The sequence below is a fragment of the Rhinolophus hipposideros genome, assembly GCF_964194185.1.
Source record: "Rhinolophus hipposideros genome assembly, chromosome: 8".
In the NCBI taxonomy this organism is placed as follows: domain Eukaryota; kingdom Metazoa; phylum Chordata; class Mammalia; order Chiroptera; family Rhinolophidae; genus Rhinolophus; species Rhinolophus hipposideros.
The window spans coordinates 31,392,218-31,413,760 of record NC_138054.1 but is presented as its reverse complement, the minus strand read 5'-3'; the positions used below and the strand labels follow the sequence as shown (position 1 = coordinate 31,413,760).

Genomic DNA, 21,543 nt, shown 5'->3' with positions numbered 1-21,543 from the left:
CTAGAATAGAAAGATCTACACATAGAAGAAAGGGAACGTCACTAGGTGAGTTTCTAATTTTTTTAATGTCTTTTAGCCAGAGGGTAGGTCATATAGGATGGTTAAAAATAAGTAGGATAGAAACCTGTAGTCTTACTCACATAGAGAAGCAGAGGGCAAAATTTGGAGTGACCAGAGCTGTTGGAAAGTGATGGAAGAAAGAGCCAGAGAGGGGAAGCATTAAATTCTGGGTATAAATTCTGCTTAAATCTCTTGTTGACATTTGAAATATATATGGTGTGGCAGACTCCAAGCAGCCCAGCCAAGACTGAAAAAACCAAACAGAGATTTCAGCAGAGATTTCCTACCACAGAGACTAGAGAACTTGGATTTTGAGCCCAGCTAAATTAATGGAGTGCCAAATTTAAAAATAAAATAAAAATAAAAAGGAATACTGTTCTAAGAAATATAATAGAATTTGGAGTCTCCACAATGCATCATTCAAAATGTCCAAGATAGAGTTCAAAAATTACTAGACAGAAAATTTTCCCATATTCATAAGAAATGGCAATTAATGGAAACCAAACTCAAGATTACTCAGATGTTGGATTTATCACACAAGGATTTTAAAGTAGCTATTATAAATATGCTCAATAATGTCAATGTAAATATGCTTATGATGAATAAATAAATAGGGAATCTCAGAAGAGAAATTTCATCTGCAAAAATAATGGAAATTATAGAACTGAAAACTAAATATCTGAAATAAAACTTAAAAATGCAATATCACAAATAAAATTTCACTGAATGGGCTTAACAAGAGAGTAAATATAAAGTGGAGTTATCCAACTAAAAAAAGAAAGTGAAAGGTTGAAATATGAATGTATAGAGCCTTGGGGACCTAGGGATAATATCAAATGTTTAATTTATATGTAATTGGAATCTCAGAAGGAAAGGAGAGAGAGGTGGGGGTAGAAAAAATATTTGAAAAAACCAAGTTGAAAAATTTCCAAATTTACCGAAAACACAAATTTACACACACAAGAAGCTCAGCAAACCTCAAGCTGGATAAATGTGAAGAAAATCCATCTAGATACATCATAGTCAAACTACTGAAAACCAAAAATAAAGAGAGGATCTTGAAAGAACCCAGACAAAAATGATACATTATATGCAGGGGAATAATGATGAAGCTAAGTGTGGCCTTCTCATCAGAAATAATAGAGGCCAAAAGAAAATGACATATCAATATTGCAGTGGTGAATAAAAACTAATAAAACTCTACCAACCCAGAATTCCATATCCAATGAAAATATCCTTCAAGAATAAAGGTGAATTAAAGACATTCTCATCAACAAAAAACTAAGAGAATTAATCAATCACTAGCAGAACTTGACTACAAAAAATCTAAAGGAAGGTATACAGACTCTAGGGAAATGACACCATTTGGAAATACAGATCTACAGAAAGGAATGAAGAGCACCAGAGAGAGTAAATGCATGGATAAATTAAAAAAAACAACACTACTTTCTCCTGAATATCTCTAAAATATATATTTCACTTGAAGTAAAGCATACATATTTTATTTATATTAAAGCAAAATTTTAACTTTGCAGTGTGAGGTTTATAACACATATACATATAACACGTAAAATAATTATAGCACAAAATACAGGATGTTGGTAAATGGTCTATATGGTTGCAAGTTTCTCACAATTACGTTAAGTATTACACATGGTCCCTGACTTATGATGGTTCAACTTACGATTTTCAATTTTATGATGGTGTGAAAGCAATATGAATTCAGTAGAAATGGTACCTAAAATTTTGAGTTTTGATTTTTTCCCCCCTGGTTAGTGATATGTGATATGATACTCTCTCATGATGCTGGGCAGCAGAAGTGAGCCACGGCTGCAAGTCAGCCATGTGATCGTGACAGTAAACAACCAATACTCTACAGTATATTCACTGTGTTGGATGACACTCCCTAACTGTAGGCTAATGTAAGTAAGCCAGGATAAGCTATCACATTAGGTAAGTTCGGTGTATTTTCAACTTATGATATTTTCAACTTAAAATGGGTTTGTTAATCAGGCCATAGCCCCATTGTAAGTTGATCATCTGTACACATATATTAGCTCTAAGAAGACTATTGGAAGTTAGAATGTATTCTGTGATTTTTAAGCCAGAAAATGGCAAACTACAGATAAATCTGGACCATCATCTGTTTTTGTAAATAAAATTTAATTGGAATAAAGTCATGTTCATTGCTTTACATACTGTCTATGGCTCCTTTCACACTACAATGACAGAGCTGAGTAGTTGTGACTGTGAACATATAACCAACAATGCTTATATTTATTTGGTGGCATTTCTCAGAAAAAGTTTGCTGACTCTTGACCTAGAATAACTACTTAAAAACAATAATGAGAAATATAGCTAAAAATCCAATAGTTAAATAAAAATGGAGTTCTCAAAATTATTCAATGCGTAAAGAAGGCACTGAACAAAAACACCACCACAACCACAAAGGAAAAACAATAATAAAATGGTAGACCTAAAGGCAACCACACCAATAATTACGTTAAATGGAAATGGGAAAAACACTAATTAAAAGGCAGAGATTATCAGAATAAATAAAAAAAGCAAGACCCAGATATAAGACACTCAGTTTAAATCTGAAAGCTCAGATGGGTTGAAAGTAACTGAATGGAAAAGATATGTTATGCAAACAACAAGCATAAGAAGACTGGAGAGACATATCAAATAAAGTGGATTTCAAAACAAACAGTATTACCAGGAATAAAAATGTATTACCAGAGATATACGGGAACATTTTGTTATGATAAAAAGATCAGTTCATCAGGAAGACATAATAATCATAAATGTGAATACTTTAAAAACAGAATTTCAAAATACATAAAGCAAAATTAGACAATAAAAGAGAGAAACGGAGAAATACAAAATCATAGTTGGAGATTTAACCCTCCATCTCATCAACTGAAAGAATATCTAGATAAAAATAATCTATGAACTGTTATAGTTTTTACAAGACTTAGAAAACTAAAAACATTATGCAGGCTTTATCACCTTCATAACACAATGGATCATGGCCTTTCCTGTTGATTCCCCTTTGAGTCAGAGATATGTGTGGAAACAATGTTGGCCCATAGGCAAATATCCTTTTCCTGATGTTCTGGAAAAGTACTATACATGTTACCAATTTTCATTTAATACCTAGCTTTAGAATTGTGACAATTTAAAGATGTGTCTTTATTTTATAGAAGAGGAAAACATGATCCACAAAGCTAACCAATTAAACCAAGACTATACAGCTAATAGAAGCATGCACTGGAACAAAAGTCGATCTGACCTCCAATGTACCTTCCTATTAGATGGCACTGCTTGCTTGTTGACAGTGCATAAATGACTAGAGACACGGAGATTACTGTGCAGGATCAAATCAATCCTTGGGAAGACTGGACTTCTTAGATTGATTGATACTAGCTTCCTTAAGATCTCCAAAATCAATTTCAGTTCAATCAAGAATAATGAGACAATGTAGGTATAGAGCTAAGTAAACCTCAACAACTATTATAAACTAATGATATAATGCCTAAAGTAATTAATAATACTCATACATTTAAGCTTATGTGCTCAAAATTATAATATATATATACACATATATATATATATTTAATATCATATGTGTGTGTCTGTGTACATCTGTGTACCAGGTATGTGTATTTTTTCTTTGTTTTAATATTTTTCTTTTGTTTTGACATTATATGATGATAAACACACAACTTATTGCCTATCAGTATACTTCTGAAAAGATTTTTGATAGTAGAAAAATACCTAGTATTATATAATATTAAAAACTCTTAGAGCAGTGCCATGGGAAAGCATAGCTCCACACTCCAAGGGTCTAAAAACACTCAAGTTAAAACAAATAAAACAAATAAAACTGGACAAGATAAAACAAAACTGGACAAGAAGCTGGAAAAAGTGAAGACTGAAGAATAGTTATGTCTACCTCAGGGATGCTGTGGATGCCTGGTCATGGCATTGTACACCAGAGGCTGGACATTAATGAATGCCAACTATAATTTTATGTGTATAATGTGATGGCTCGGTGTGAGGTCGGGGTGGTGGTGGATGGGGGGAGGGGGGTTCACGGTGTGAGGGATGTAAAAATAAAATAAAATAAAATAAAATAAAACTAAAAAAATAAAGAATGGTTATGTCAGAGAATAAAGTGGATAAAATTTGTTTATTTTTATCCACTTTTATTTTATCCACTTTTTATTTTTAATTACTTACTGGTTTCCCTTGAACTCCTCTGTCTCCAGGGTTTCCAGTTTTACCCTATATAGGAAAGAAAATGCTTGGGTCAAGTAGCTTCCTCCCCAAATATTAATCATATACCAAAAAAAAAGATTTAAAATTTTTATCTTTTATACGAAATGTTTTACTACTTACAGTAAGACCATAAGGCCCTCTTTTTCCTTGATCACCTTTTTCACCCTAACAAAATATTAATGCCAGGTGAATTAATAAGAATGTGAATTATAGTCTTATACACGACTATGTATATACAGCCACATACAAAAAATTAGACATCAAGTATATAGTTCAATATTAAAAAGAAAAGATTTCTGTATGTGTAGTAGAAACTTTACGTATGTTTTATATTTAGACTAAGAGACAATTTAGAACCATGCTTTTGTAAGGAAATGTATTAGATTTTAGACAGGCAGGATATATGGACTCAGAAAAACTTAACTGTATATGAAATGAGAAAATCAGTGATTACCTTGGCACCATGTATACCTTGTTCTCCTGAGAGACCATCTGTCCCTCTTGGTCCCTACAGATGGAAAAAATATCTTGTTAATTTGAAAGCTTCCTTTTTCCCTGCTGTGAATCCTTACAAATGAAGACACTCTTCTTTATCTGACAAACTCCTGCTTGTTTCTGTGCCATGACCACAGAAAAGAATACAGCTGGGTATATGGATGATCCAATCTGCATGAGAGAATCAAGTCAGTGTTTTCAAGATTTAATGCCAAATGATAGTAAATCAGCTCAGCACACGAACGGCTGATTCAGTTGTCGAGGTGACTAAAGGCCAGGTATGTTAGCTGAGTATTTTGTTCACCTTATCCATCCAGCATTTATTCTAAAAACAACTCTAAATTAACTTAAAAGTGGCTGGTTTGTTTGTCCAAACACTCTTAGGTGTAATATTTTTGGAATGGCACTCTTTCCACTTTATTAGAAAGTGAGTGCTGATAGCATCGTACCTGCTGTGCATCTGCCTGACAATAGTGACCAGAAGACGGCTGGCAGGGACACAGAAAAGGGGTAGAAAATGCTGCTGGGAATACTCATGTAAGTTTAAAACTTCTGGGCTAAGTTGCTATCAAAATTCATTTAGTAATTAGCTGTGAGGAAGCATCCGTTGCAAAAGTCATTCTCTAATTAAATGACAGCGTATGTCTCCCTGCCTAAATTATAACTGTCCTTGCAAGATCTTAAAGGCATGTTCAAAGGAATGTATTCAATTCTACAACTATAACTGAACATCTGTGGAAAAGGCTTTGCATTACGTGCTATGGGGATACACAATTGTGAGAAAGTTTCCCCATTATGAAGCATAGAGAATGATAAGGTAAATTATTCAAGTGATTATAATATGGGAAGAGACAAGGCATGTCAAGGGCTAAAAACATTCAAAGGAGGAGGAGTACTTTCACATGTTTGTAAGGGGAATGGAGATACTATTTTGGCAGTTGGAGATCATGCACAGATCTCTAGATAGAAGGCTATGTGACATAAGCTCAGAGAGGTAGGAAAGAAAATACCCAAAAATGAAAAATATAGTTTGAAAGCAGTATTTCTGTATCAAGAAATAATTGTGGAAAGATTGGGTCTTGAAAGGTTTATATTTAAATCAATAATCTAATGAAAAATTAAAAATAATAAAACCCCTCCAAAACAGCAAAATAATCAATGAGGGGGCACTGACCTGACGATTTCTACACAAAACAATGATGCAAATCTCCCAAAGCAACATGATGCTTTGAAGGAGCCCCCTAGGCTTTAGCACCTTCTCTTGTACCCCATCAGCTTCGTTGAGCTTTATATAATTAAAAACTACTTCCTATAATAGAACTCTACGCTTTTACCGTAGCTATATTCCCTGATCCTCTTGGGTGCATTCATAGGAGTGGAGAGAAGATTCACATTCCATGAGGATCTATAGCTCCACTGTACTCCATGATCTGTCTCCAATTTTTTTTTCTGTCCTATTTTCCCATTAATGACTGCAAAACTAAGTTACAGTTTTATTGTACAGGATCTTGAATGTCAAGTTAAGGAGGATGGACTTTGTTTAATAGATCAGTGATTTTTCAAAGCATATTATTCATTCAACAAACATTTACTGAGTGCCTACTACAAGCCGGGTACCATTTTAGGCCCAGAGAATATGGTAGGGAGAAGAGACAAATCCCTGATTCAAAGACAAGTAAATAAATATATGAAATTAAAGTATAAAATGACAGTAGGTACTTAAATGCAATGAAGAAAAAATAACGAAGGTAAGGGACTAGAGAGAATCCACGTGGGGAGCCCTATTTTATAGATTGGTTTGAGAAGTCTCTGAAGTGACTAGTGCATAGACACCTAAAAGAGGTGAGACTGCAGGCTGTACAAATAACTTGGGGACGATTAATTCTGGCAGAAGAAATAGCAGCTGCAAAGGTCCAGAGGTGGAACACGCTTGGAATGTTGGACAATTAAGTAACTGATGATGAAAGAAAGAACAATGAAATGGAAGGCAACCAGACTGGGGTGGGGAGCACACAATATGTCGTATTATAAAGTTGTGCACTTGAAATTTATATAATGTTATTAACCAATGTTACCCCAGTAAATTCAGTTCAACAAACAAACAAACAACGATTAGAGGATGACTCTGAAGTTTTAAGTGCAAAGATCTCTCAGGACCTTTATCTAATAATCACCTTCATGTTAAAAATTCAGCAGCATGTATTCTTTTATCTGGCAGTTCTATGTCTATTTTCCTTTTTCTGCCTTGTAAGAAAACACTTTGCAAAATTTTCTGGAGTAATAACAGAATGTGGCTGAGAAAGTATGAAAAGGAATAAGTGGTTAATATTCTAAAATACCACAGAAAATAAGTAAAATCTAGACTGAAAATGTGTCCATGATTAGGCACTTGGATCCTTTGTAATCTGAAATTTCTGTCTTTCTTGGATATTTTGTTAGTAACTGGTAGAATGATGACAGTGCTAATATAAAACCAAATTGGAAATGGAAGTTTGTTTGGCATGGAAAACGGGGGATGGGGAGAAGATGAACTTGACAGTAGACATACAACCACAATGAGCCGCACAGATCTCTGAGGCTAGTACTAGAGAGTTAGAAGTCATTCGGCCTAGGTTTAAATGGTAGCAGCCATAAGAATAAAGCTTCAGAAGCCTTTTCCCCATCCCCCGCTAGATACAGAGCTATAAATTTAGAATTTTTTTTTTTTTTTTAAAGATCGGTCCAAAGATGGTAAATAAGTCTCATTTCTTGGATAAAGTCCGATTAAGTGGCTGAATAGATATATATGTGGGAAAGGCTTCATCCAGCTCAGGAGGGAAGTCGCATAATTAACTGCCAGTTTCTGCCTCAGCATACCTATTGTCAAGGCTGAATTAGTCCAAACCCACTTAAGATGAAGACACTGAAGCCTGCAGATTTCAGTGAGTGGCCTGATTCACATGATGCTTAGATATCTTTGAATAATTGTGTTTTATTACATTTATAATTTCTTTTTCAAATGTTAAAAAAAAATAAAGGTTAATGCTGTTAGCAAGTGAACTCAGGCTGAAATAGAGGACCTGAAGTTTGGAAGAGGTTTACAACACGAATGTTAAACATTTACAAGTAGAGTGCTGATTGGTATTATAATTGAAAGGAACTCCCTCCAAAATTAAGCAGCACATATAGTAATGATAATCATTTGTTTTACAATGTTGTTTCATTAAAAATACTTAAAAAATACTCGCACATATATTATTTCATTTACTAAGCCACGACTACACAGGGAAGGTCTAAGTGTAGCAATTAGTAGTTACATTAATTAAAGGCAATAAAGCTTAAGGTTCCTAGTTAAAAGTCTAGGAAAGTTTAGCACTCTTTAGCTTCTGTTAAGGGTGAGTTAATTAACTAAAAGCTTAGCTTTATCAACGTGTAAGTTTCACTTCAATACTGGTTGTAGAAATTATCCATGGGTTAGTGTAGATTCCTGAGACAAAATAAGCTTTAGGACAACCTCTAAGAGAGTGAGACAAACAGTATTGTAATAGGCACCTAATTTGGCATAAAGCTATTTTTCTAATGTCTGCTTTAAAATATCTGATTATCTATACAGCTCTTGGAGAATATATCCTGGCTAAATAACAAATCTAATCTCTTTTCTATCCTCCTTTAGAAGTTAAAGTTGGCTACAATGAGTGTTTATTAGCAGCTTTTAAAAGTTGGAATAAAGTTTGATAGCTCAGCTACATAAACTAAGCATGTTTCGTAAAGTAACAAGTACTTGAATTGTAGACAATGATCTTAAAGAGTTTACCAGGTTCCTGAATACTCAACATATCCTAAATGCATTACATGATAGAAGACAGAACCAGTACTTCATATAAATGTTACAATTAAAAGAAAAAGAACTATGATTAACTAAAACATTAACATCAACTACATACTAGTTTATTTAGGAATACTTTTATGAAAATTCCAAACCCATTTTATTAATGTTGTAGTCAATTTTAATAAGCTAAAGTATCTATGAACAAAAGAACTAGCCCTTATTCACAAATGTTTAACTTAGATTCAGTATATTTATATTTGTTCTTAACCATATCTGTTTTTGCTTGACCCCTCATGAATGTTAAATCACTCAGATGCCTAACTAATTATGCCTAGCTGTCTTTTCTGACTCTTGATTGATACAGCTGGAACAAAATGTTCCCTTAAACAAAAACTAATATTTTAAGATTTTATAGAAAAAATCTTTTTATTCTATTCTTTTTATAAATTGTTTTTCAAGAGAAGAAATCACAGAAGCAAGTCTAAAACCTGGAGTGCTCCAGGTGTCACTGACATTGAACCTAAATGCAAATACGATGGTTGCTTTCCCAATATGATATGCATTTCCTTGAAATGAACCAGAGTTTCGAATTTTTGTAGTCCTATCCGTTCTACATCTTGCATAGAAAATCTTAAAATATTATGTATTTCTAATATAGTTATTTCAATCTTTTCTCCTCACTTAATTCTTAATTCTTAAGTAATTCTTAGACTAGTCAGAATAAAAAAAAATTACTCATTCACATGCCTCTATAAAACCCATCTAGAAAAAGGGCACAAAATCTAAAGTTGTCTCGTGATCAAAGGCCTGATCCATGGGCAAGAAAGGAGATGAGGTTAACTTTGTTCTGTGTGTTCTCTCTCCTGTCAGGGCAGCTGGACAAGAAGTGTGTATGGGAGAGACACCAAGGGATCAGTTACACGGCCCCAAGGAGTTACATGCGCACATGAAGGATGACAGCCAAAGTGGTACTTATTTTTGGAGACTTAAAAGACGAAGCCACTATCTTTCTGGTATTGCAGTAGAGAATCTGCTAGCCTGTATTTTCTATATGAGGGATATGAATGTACACATTATGATAATTGACTTTGGTATATTCAATTATTTTACTTCACTTAAATAACTATTCCTCAGATAAACTTCATAGGTGGAAACAAAGCTTAGAGAATGAAAAATAATACTTAAATTTTGGCCAAGTTTCCCACCTAAGAATCTCAAATCATAAGAATAATGTTTTCAGCCAATCCTGTTATCTTTTTCAGCCAAATGAGACAGGATTACACAATCTTCAAAAAGTGAATTAGAAAAATTTTCATAAGACTAAGTTGTTCTGGTTGTTTCCAGAGAGGACAGGCATGATTGCTTGCCTAAGTTTTCCCTATTCTCTGGAAAAGTGCCAATATTGCACGACATTTCAAAAGCCACTAGATGGTAAGTCATTATGTGATCTAGTTCTAAAGGATCATTAACTTTGAGTCTTCCATGATACTAGAAGACTGTGTGACAAAGTAGGAAATCAATAAATGTTAGATAGAATCAGATGGATTGGCAGGGAAGAAGCAGATGGGCAGGCAGACTCCTTGGGGAAGAAGCAGTCCTACCATTCATGATGAGACATGGCCATTCGCTAACAGTATAAATCACAGGCAGCACAGTCAGGAGGTATAAGCATGAGTCCATAATGACAGTTGTGTGGTCTCAGTGTAAATGCCTACGGCAAGCTTCGCCTCCAGGGCCGCAAAGGGGTTATAGGTATATTAGAAATATGGACCCCCCCCTCACCCGCCCTCACCTTTTTGGGTCTCAGGGAAGGGATGGGACACAGGAACTCCCAGCCAGATACCATTTTCATTTATCTCAGTGGGCTGGATGTATGTTCTCATTTTTTGCAAGTGAAACACATAGGGAAGGATTGATCTAGGATATTGAGATCATATACATGGTGAAAAACAATTGATGAGAGAGTAGAAATGGGAAGATATCAGATTACAACTAAAATGGAAGTTCCTAATACTATATTCTTTCTCAAATATTCTGGTCGTTGGTTCTTTTTTTTTGTATTCCCAATCGTCACTGATTGACTGAAATGTTTTCTGGTAAAGAAAGCAGCACTTTTGTTCTTTTGTTCTAAACCAAGCCCTTATTTCTAAACAAAGTTTCCTTGTTTAGAAAGTACTGGCTGAACTTGAAACAATCATGAGAAGTCATTTTGAGAGAGAATCAGGAAAATGTGTTTGGAGGATCTATCTCCAAAGGAAGATCTCCAAAGGAAGATAGATCTGTGAAGAGGTGAGAATTGAGGACAAAGCAGCAAATCAGGAAAGAGTAATCATTTACCCAGAGATCACATGGAGGTTAGAAAATCACAGCCCTTATGAATATCCTATTTGACTTGGGAGAAAGCACAAGTTATTCAGGAGCAGACCTTGCTCGGGTGCATGGCTTCTGCCTGGATAATCAATAAGATCTCAATTACTTAAAAAGCACGAGTATTTCTTTTTTCACATGTCACAAAACTGGTTGAACTTTCCCACTATGACTAATACAAGGTTGAATAAACACATTTGATCTGACCGAGTACTGAACACTGGCAGAACACAGACTACTAATGACAGTTTGAGTATAGCTCATCTACCGTTACTTTTATTTTTATTTTTTTAAATCTCATTTGGGCTAAAATAGATGTGGCCATCAGGATTATTTACAGACTTTAAATCTATCACCCAGTAAGGAACACAATTTTTCAGAAAAGAAGTAATAATAAAGACAAATTTTCTCTCTTTCTTCAATCTTCACCTAAAACACAGGACATGAAATTAGAGCCGTTATTTCAAAATGAATATTTGTAACACTTTTCTCCGATTTGCCAACAGGAAGACGGCAATTTTTGTTTTGCTTTTAACCTTTGTCAGTTGGAGGCCACATTCTTAGAATTTTTAAGTATTTTATTTACTACCTGTAAAAGTCAAGATAAAGTCAAGGGGAAAAGAGAATTCTTAAAACCCACATATTCAAATTAGTTAAGGAAAAAATATGCCTTAATATTCCATGTTGTATCGAATAAGCATAGGCTTTGGAACTAGACACACTAAGGTCCAAATTCTGGTTGTGCCTTTGTTCTGTGTGTCTATAGGCCATATACTAGAACACTCTGAGCCCCGTTTTCTTCATCTATAATATTTGAGATACTGCCTCTCCTTCTAAGTGTGGTTTTAAGTATTAAGATAATATATGTAAAAGTGCCAAGCATGTAACAGGCATGCAATAAATTGTGGTTCTTATTTCTTTAAAGAAAAAAAAAGATCTAACATTTAAAAGACAGAGAGGAAGATTTTTCATTTAATTCTGTATGAGTCATTCTTATATAATGATGATTATATCACCTCTGATCTACAATTAATAAACTCTTATCCATCCTGTGTATCTTCATTCCATTTCCCATTGCTCTTATTTTGTCATGTTACTATTCTTTGCTATGTGAGTTTCTTGTGAGTAGAAAAATAATTTATTTAAACGTCTTCACATTTATAGTTTTCCCCCCAAAGAATGAAACTGGAAATTGGGAATAAGAAAGAAGAAATCTTGATGAATTAGTGAAAATTGTAAAAAAATAAAACACAAGTGTATGATTTTTAAAAAAATAAATGATCACTTCATAGACTGTGTAGATGCCTGACCACTGTGCTGTACACCTGAAGCTGAAGTAGAATCATATTGAATGCCAACTATAACTAAATATATATATATATAATATATGTATATATTATATACATATAATATAGATATAGTCATGAGATATGGAATACAGCATAGGGAATATAGTCAATGGTATTGTGATAGCTATTATATACGATGTCAGGGGGGTAGTAGACTTGGTGGGGTTCTCGCTTTATGAGGGGTGTAAATGTCTAATCATTATGTTGTTTTGTATAACTGAAACTAACATAAAAAATAAAATAAAATAAATTATGTAAATTATTATGTCATAGTTTAGATACTGTAGGTAGTTCATCTAATATAAAGAAAACAAGGGCAAAATCCAACAATATCTAAGCACAATACAGAAGATATGAAGTTATTTTTGCTGACCACTTATCATTATATGAAGTCAATTTTTGAGGTTAAGGTACTTCCTTCATTAGATAACTTACTCTTTGTCCTTTGGGACCTTGACTCCCAGGTGGTCCTCTTGCCCCCACATGACCCTACATGTTGAAAATTTAAAAATAGAATTTATAGGAATGTTATCAGAACATTAGTTATAACTTTTCTTATGACATGTAATGGGAAGGAAGTCTTAATATAAAATTGATCAGTTTCCTTAAAAAATATGCTTTAATATTAAACATATACCATATTTCCCTTTCTCAATATTCTGCTTTTGATGTATCATACTATTCGGACAAGTTTCATTTCTGGGTGTTTACACAGTGAACAAAGAATGGGAAGCTTTTAATATTTGCCAGCCAGGCAGTTTTCTAGAGAAACATACATGGAGTGATGGTGGAGGGAGATACCTACTCAGCCAGTCTGACCAATCTAATCGGCCTGACTCATCAAAGAAGCAATGGCTATCACTGCAAGATTTCCTTCCCATTATTCTAGACATTTATGATAACCATATCACATAAAAATAGATTTCTTTCTGTTACCATGAAAAAAGCTACAAAATGTTCCAAATTAATATGCCACCAAAAATAGCCGTAATGAAGATTAAGGTGCTATTTATTAGGTCAATTACAATGAATTATTTTTATGCCTATAGTCTTCAGTAAAGACTTAATTAAAAAACAGAATACATTTACCTATATAACATTAAGTAGATAAAAACTGTGAACCTTTACAGGACCTTGATTTATTATCTTATGTGAGTAAAAAGACTGGTAACTGTGCCCTAGATCAGTCTTCCTAATTTTAAAGTCAACAATATACTGAAAATCAAGCTTATATTCAAAACAGAACCTTCACGAAACAGCATAAACCATTTCTGATAAGAATAGTTCTGCTTAGGGGATTATGAAAGCTAATCTTTTTCATATTTAAGTTCACAATAACTGTCAAATTTTGATAAGCAAACTTTATTCCTTAAGAGATAAGATTTCATTTTTTTTTCTCTAAACAAAAATGGAGTATTAAAAAAACTATTTTTCTTTAACAAAGGTATGTTCTCTATGAATTGTATCCGGTTGAAAATATTTTCAAACTCCTAAGAAAACTATGTTGGAACATATGCTGGTGATTTGTTTATCCAATTGATCTAACTTCTAATATTGATTACTGATCCTGTGAATGTTCTCATATGTGGTTATTTTAAATGTTTTTTTGTTTGCTTGTTTTAGGCTGCAGAATTGAAACTGGTTGTATTATTAGAAGTGAGCCATAAATAATATAACAAGCAGAGGTGAGGAAGTTCAAGATACCATGACTTATTCTGGAGTGTTTTATGTTGATGCGAGAGAGAGGCAGCCTCCATCAGTTTACACATTACTTACATTGCATTAAAAAAAAAATAGCATAACCAAAGTGATGGATTTAAATTTAAACAGACATTCTAGAAGAGGATTTAAAGTCTTCTCTATACTTACAGGTAATCCCAGTGGACCCATGGGGCCTGGAGTCCCAGGAGGACCTGGATATCCCTATAATTTGAATAAAAATATGAAAGACATATAAACTCTCCGTTAGACCTCATTATTTTTATTGAAGAAAAACCAGTATATTATAAATAATAATAAAATGATGATTTGATAAGATCTCTCTCTCTTATCCAAGAGGCCACAAGAACTGTTCCACAGATAGACAATAGAAATAAAAAAGTGATTATATAGAAGCTATGTATCCTTTTATTAGAAAGTCTTTGCCTAGAAAAGAAACTTACTAACCAGAATCACATATTATAACCTATTAAGAAGAGAATATTCACATATCTTCTGTAGTTTGTGTTATAGAGTTTATGAAACTCTATCATTTTCAAAGGTCATGGAATTCTGTAATGAAGGAATGTGAATGAGTACAAATAAACTAGCCTGTGAAAATTAGAAGGACATCGCCCTTTATGGTATCAACACTGATTCTGGGAACATTTTAGAAGGTAATAATACCTGGAATTGATTAGCCTGTGGGTATATTAAATTTCCTAGCTGACAACTGGGCATAGCTAAAAACAAACAAACAAACAAACAAAAGACATGCCCCTACAAAAAGCGGCCATGCCCACTTCCCCCAAAAGCCAAAAATCCCTAGACTGCTTTTCCGGAAGTCAAAACTAAAGAATAACTTAGGTAAAATGAATTTATAGACAGTGTTATGTGCCACCAGATTCATCACAATATATTTTCTGAAAACAGAATCTTCTAATGATAATAATTATTCATTCTAGTTCCTATCATATGTAGAAGCATCTCACTAAGGCATCTGACTTGCAAACTTTTTATGCCATACAGCATTCTAAAAGGTAAATTGTTTAAAGGGGAAGAAAATTCTAAAGGAAATTTACTATAAAAATAGCATTTTCACTTATTTAAATTTGATTCAAGGCAATTCCACCTCTGGAATGCCTTAAATTTGTTATGTTCTTTGGAAACTTATCTTTCAAATCTCTGAGCTCTTACCATAGCACCTTTTTCCCCCTGGGGACCAAGTGGACCTGGACTTCCACGTTCTCCCTTTTAAAGCAAAGAAAGAAGAGAAACTGATGCATGTTAATTAGTCATGATTGACCTAAGCCTAGACAGAAAAATTGTCAGTCAGAATCATAACTTATATGACAACTTTATTCTAATTACCAATAATTTTAAAATTTACAAATTTCGCATTCTTACCCTAAAGTTGCTAGACTATTATTAATACAATAAAAATCTTTTTACGACGTTTTTCAAGGGATAAAATACTAAAAGTCTTATTAAAATAAAGGAAATACAAATTATGACTAAACAGGATTTAAAGTTAAGCATGCGCTGTACATTGAAGTTTTATAAGTGGAAATGCTTACAATTTTGTGGCATAAAATATGAAAACGTTAAAAGTATCAAAGCATATTGTAAAAATTAACTAATCTTTATAACCATTGAACAAAATTTTATTCACAGAAATAATTTTGGAGGATCAACATAATCAAATTCCAAATCCCTAGTAGATTAAAAGGACTGAAATGATTCACATTGACATTCACAGGATTGTCAAAATCTTAGTGTAGAAGATTTGACCTAACACAGAAATAACTAAGTCAGAATGAAAAACTTATAAAACTATTTAAAATGTTTAAACTTAGCTCATATTGTATTTGTTATACTGTTAATAACAAAATCAACAATGTACTGAGAGTTAGGTGAGATAAAACAGAAATTTGACTCAGAGTCTACCCTTAATTGGAGACATGATATTAACAAAGATAAATCAATTACAGGACAATAAAATTTTAAGTTGTGTGGTACTTATTTTAAGTTCAGGAAGGGAAGAAATTAGGGAAGTCCTGAGAAATGTGGGAAAACTTATGGAGGACATGGGGATTTAGTTGAGTCCTATAGTTTCGCTTAGAATATACATAGAGTGAAGGGGAGAAGATTCTCTAAACTGAGAAAACAGTAACAAGATAGAAACAAGTATATATGACACAGAGGAGTGAGAAAGGTTTATATTGGAGAATATTAGAGAGTTTGTTGGATAAACTCATTAAGCCCAAATTATGTAGTTCCTTGACAACAAAGTAAAGGAGTTCACAGGGTCAAGAACAGGGAGCCAATGGAGGTTTTTCAAAATGCTTCATCATGAACCATCAACGTTAGTCTTCTGCTTATAGTACGTAGGATGGATTAGAGGATAGAATGGGGAAGGGTAGGGTAAATATGATAGAGGATAAATTTAAAATAAATTTCTAATAGTATGTCTGAGAAGATGGCTTTAGATTTACTAGTAGAAAAGATGAATTGTGAAGAAACAACTCTAAGACTTGCTAAAAGATTAAACATAGAGGATGCAGGAAAAGGAAAACTCTAAGATAGGTTCACTCTATTTTGGAAGATTGGAAAAATATTGGTAGGTGCAAGGCACTCTAATAGAAATGAAACAATTGGGAAGAGATCAGTTTGAGTGTGGGAAAATGCTAAATTTAATTTCAGATATGTCGAGTTTGATTTAAATTAAAATTTTCAAATAACTAGAATATTATTTAATTTACTTCTAGTCCTGGTTCTACTTAATTATTCACAAAAGTAGCCTTGTGTACTAATTGTACTAGACTATCAGGCTTATAATTTATATTCACCAAGTCATGTTTCAGTCAAAAATCCAGTAGTTTATTACCTACTAGTTGATTATAAGATTCCATTCAAAAATTAAAATTAAAAAATGCCCTTGTTGGTTTCAAGTAAATAGTTACTTTTATTTTAAAAAATTATCCTAAATTTGAAGCTCAATTATGTAGAAGCCACTCCCGAGGTAATGACTTCTAAGTAATCTTTAAGCAAATTACAATTGCCATCACAATAGCCAAAATACCCATGAATAACTACATACTACATTACATACTAGAGAAAAAAAAGATTGTGACTGAGCCTTGGATTTAGTAAAATGATACCTTATTCTCCTCTTTCAAAGCTGCTTCTTTTAGGAGGTTTGCTCTCATAAAATAGATTTAAATATTTTCTCGTCATAAACCTAGACCACCAGTTTCATTTCTTCTCTTTAACCATATCATTACAACCAAAAAGTACTCTGCCATTTAAAAATTAGAAATTCATATACCATTAGCTATATTTCAATATATTTAAGAGACTTAGTATAGGTAATGTGCTTGAAATTATGAGTGATTTCTAATGAATACAAAATATAATATAAATGCTTATCCTTTGAGTATAGTTTAGAAGTCTCACAACTGAATAAAATCATGACACAAATTACCTTTTCACCAATGCTTCCAATCATCCCAACTTCTCCAGGTAAACCAACAGGTCCCTTTTAGGAAAAAATAACAGAAAACACACACATATATTGCATTTGGCATCCTGGTTTGAAATCATCTGTAATCATTATGTATCATTCTAACTAACCTAAATTTTACCTTAGAGAAAAATTCCTCCTAGGATATGTGTCCAGCCTACTACTTCACATCAGAATTAATCTATTCAGTCCATAAACAAATATGTGTGAATGTCTGACATGTTACAGCCCCATGTTGGGAGGCACTGAGTTCCAAATCCAAACACAGTCACTGTCTTTGTGGAATTTACAATCCAGTAGATCTTATAAAGACTGCAGTATTCATAACTTCTTTTTTCTAATTGAAGCATAATTGACATACACCATTATGTTAGTTTCAGGTGTACAACATAATGGCTCAATATTTGTATACACTGTAAAATGATCACCAGAATAAGTCTAGCTACCATCCATCACCATATAGTTACAAAATTATTTTTTGTGATGAGAACTTTTAAGATTTACTCTCTTAGCTACTTTCAAATATACAATACAATATTATAGACTACAATCCCATGTTGTACAAAACATACTCATGACCTTTCTTTTATAACGGGAAGTTTGTACTTCTTGACCCTCTTCACTCAATCTCCCCCCCGAAACCCCCTTTTCTCTAGCAACCACCAATCTGTTCTCTGTATCTATGATTATGATTTTGGTTTGTTGTTGTGTTTGTGTTTTTTTTAGATTCTATACATAAGTGAAATTATACAATATTTGTCTTTCTCTGTCTGACATATTTCACTTAGCCTAATATTCTCAAGTCCATCCAAGTTGTTGCAAATGGCAAGATTTCATTCTTTTTATGGCTGAATAATATTCCTGTGTGTGTGTGTGTGTGTGTGTGTGTGTGTGTGTGTCTCACATCTTTCTTTATCCATTCATCCACCAGTGGATGCTTGCTTCAATCTTGGCTATTGTAAATAATGTTGCAGTGAACCTAGGGGTGCATACAACTTATTGAATTAGTGTTTGTTTGTTTATTTGCTTTTTTTCAATAAATACCCAGACGCGGAATTGCTGAATCATATAGTAGTTCTATTTTTAAGTTTTTGAGCAATCTCCATATTTTTTTCCATAATGGTTGCACCAATTTACATTCCTACCAACAGTACATGAGGGTTCCCTTTTTTCCACATTCTCGCCAACATTTTTTATTTCTTCTATTTTGGATAATAGCCATGCTAATATGTATGAGGTGATGTTTTATTGTGGTTTTAATTTGAATTTCCCTGATGATTAGTGACGTTGACTATCTTTTTATGTGCCTGTTAGCCATCTGTACGTCTTCTTTGGAAAAATGTCTATTCAGATCATCTGCCCATTTTTTTTATTGGATTTTTTTTTTTTTTGCTATTAAGCTATATGAGTTCTTTATATATTTTGTATATTACTCCCTTATCAGATATATGATTTGTAAATATTTTTCCCCACTCAGTAGGCTGCTTTTTCATTTTGTTGATGGCTTCCTTTGCAGTGCAGAAGCTTTTTAGTTTGATGTAGTCCAACTTGTGTATTTTTGTTTTTGTTGCCTTTGCTTTTGGAGTCAGATCCAAGAAATCATTTCCAAGACACATGTTAAGGCAGGTACCACCTATGTGTTCTTCTAGGATTTTTATGGTTTCATGTCATACATTCAAGTCTTTAATCCATTGTGAATTTCTTTTCGTATATAAGATAGTTGTCTAATTTCATTGTTTTGCATGTGACTGTTTAATTTTCCTACTACCATTTTTTGATGGTGTCCTTTCCTCATTGTATAGTCTTGCCTCCTTTATCATATATTAATTATGTGGGTTTATTTCTGAGCTCTCTCTCCTGTTCCATTGGTTTATGTTTCTGTTTTTATGCCAACACCATACTGTTTTGATTAGTATAGCTTTGTAGTGAAGTTTGAAATCAGGGAGTGTAGTTGTTTACCGTTGTTCTTCTTTTCTAGATTGCTTTGACTATTCAGAGTCATTTGTGGTTCCATACAAATTTTAGAATTCTTTATTCTTTTTCTGTGAAAGATGCCATTAGAATTTTGACAGGGATTGCACTGAATTTGTAGATTGCTTGGGGGACATTTTAACAATAATATTTCCAATCTATGAGCATCGAAGTTCTCTCCATTTATTGTGTCTTCAGTTTTTTTTCATCAATGTTTTATAGTTTTCAGTGTATGGACCTTTCACCTTCTTGGTTAAATTCATTCTTAGTTTTTTAAAATTATTTTTGATATAATTATAAATGGGATTATTTTTTAAATTTCTCTTTATGATAGTTCATTGTTAGTGTATACAAATGCAACCAATTTTTGTATATTGATTTTATACCCTGAAGCTTTACTGAATTTGTTTATTAGTTCCAACAGTTTTTTTGTTTTTTAGGATTTTTTATCTATAAAACCGTGTCATCTACAAATAGAGACAGTTCTACTTCTTCTTTCTTTCTAATATGGATGGCTTTTATTTCTTTTTCTTGTCTAACTGCTCTGACTAATATATCCATTCCCTCTATACCCACTTTTTTGAGAGTTTTTATCATAAATGAATGCTGTTTTGTCAAATGCTTTTTCTTCATGTCTTAGAAAGATCATATGATTTTTATTCTTTATTTTGTTAATGTGGTGTATAACGATTGATTTACAGATGTTAAATCATCCTTGCATCCCTGGAATACATCCCACTTGGTTTTGGTGTATGATCCTTTTAATGTTATGTTGAATTTGGTTTGCTAATGCCTTGTTGAGAATTTTTGCTTCTCTGTTCATCAGGAATATTGGTCTGTAATTTTCTTTTCTTGTTGTGTCCTTATCTGTTTTTAGTATCAGGATAATGATAGCTTTGTAAAATAAGTTTGGAAGTTTTCTCTCTGTTTCAATTTTCTGGAAGAGTTTGAGAAAAATAGGTATCTAATCTTTGAATGGTATGATTGACTAGTGAAGCCACCTGGTGCTGGACTTTTTGATTTTTGATTACTGATTCAATCACCTTACTAATAATTAATTTATTCATATTTTCTATTTCTTCATGACTTGATCTTGGAAGATTGTACGTTTCTAGGGATTTAACCATTTTCTTCTAGGTTTCACAATTTATTGGCCCATAATTGTTTAATGATCTCTTACGATTCTTTGTATTTCTGTGGTATCAGTATCAGTTGTAATTTCTCTTTAATTTCTGATGTTAGGTATTTTAGCTCTGTTTTTGTTTCTTTCTTAGTGAGTCTAGGTAAAGGTTTATCAATTACATTTATCTTTTCTTAGAACTACTTCTTAGTTTCATTGATATTTTCTATTGTCTTTTTAGTCTCTATTTCCTCTCTGTCCTTTGTTATTTCATTCTGTCTACTAACTTTTGGCTTTGTTTGTTCTTCCTTTTCTAGTTTCTCTATGTGTAAAGATAGATTGTTTATTTGAGATAGTTCTTGTTTCTTGAGGTAAGCCTATATTACTATGAACTTCCCTTAGAACTCCTTTTGCTGTATCACACAGGTTTTGTTATGTTGTATTTCCATTTTCATGTGTCTTAATGCAGTTTTTGATTTCTCTTTTCATTTCTTCATTGGCCCATTGGTTGTTCAGAAGGATGTTATTACAGCGAGGGTGCAGAGGCCTGGCCACTTTTGCCTAATATGGAACTACCCTGATGGGCCATATAAGCTCCAGAACTCCCTATGGGTAGTTTAGGCTCATCTTCTCCAGTGCAACAGCAGAGAAAACTGAGCAAAAGGTCAGGATTTAATAGAGTGACCATATAAGGTTAAAGTCTTAACCAAGCAAGTCTGTTATGTCAAGGTCAGGACCTTGGTTGAGGAAAAAAAAGTGGAGCCCGGACACTTGTGATGGGAGGCATCTGGATAGAGGTCCCTAAAGATTTTCAATCATCAAAGTCTTTGAACTCTAGGTGCTTAAAGAAATGAAGTATCCCTCCTTATTA

General features: G+C 33.2%; 1 protein-coding gene across 10 annotated transcripts in view; it reads right to left on the bottom strand.

The window, feature by feature from the left end:
- Window positions 1–21,543, bottom strand: part of COL24A1 (collagen type XXIV alpha 1 chain) — a 308,048-nt gene that overhangs the window by 116,765 nt on the left and 169,740 nt on the right. For all 10 annotated transcript variants that reach the window (XM_081056177.1, XM_081056184.1, XM_081056178.1 and 7 more), the window contains 7 exons: window positions 17,543–17,596; window positions 15,256–15,309; window positions 14,230–14,283; window positions 12,796–12,849; window positions 4,796–4,849; window positions 4,462–4,506; window positions 4,303–4,347 (listed from right to left, as the gene is read on the bottom strand). In XM_081056177.1, coding sequence (XP_080912303.1) covers window positions 4,303–4,347; window positions 4,462–4,506; window positions 4,796–4,849; window positions 12,796–12,849; window positions 14,230–14,283; window positions 15,256–15,309; window positions 17,543–17,596 — 360 coding nt within the window. The remainder of the gene's footprint in view (window positions 1–4,302; window positions 4,348–4,461; window positions 4,507–4,795; window positions 4,850–12,795; window positions 12,850–14,229; window positions 14,284–15,255; window positions 15,310–17,542; window positions 17,597–21,543) is intronic.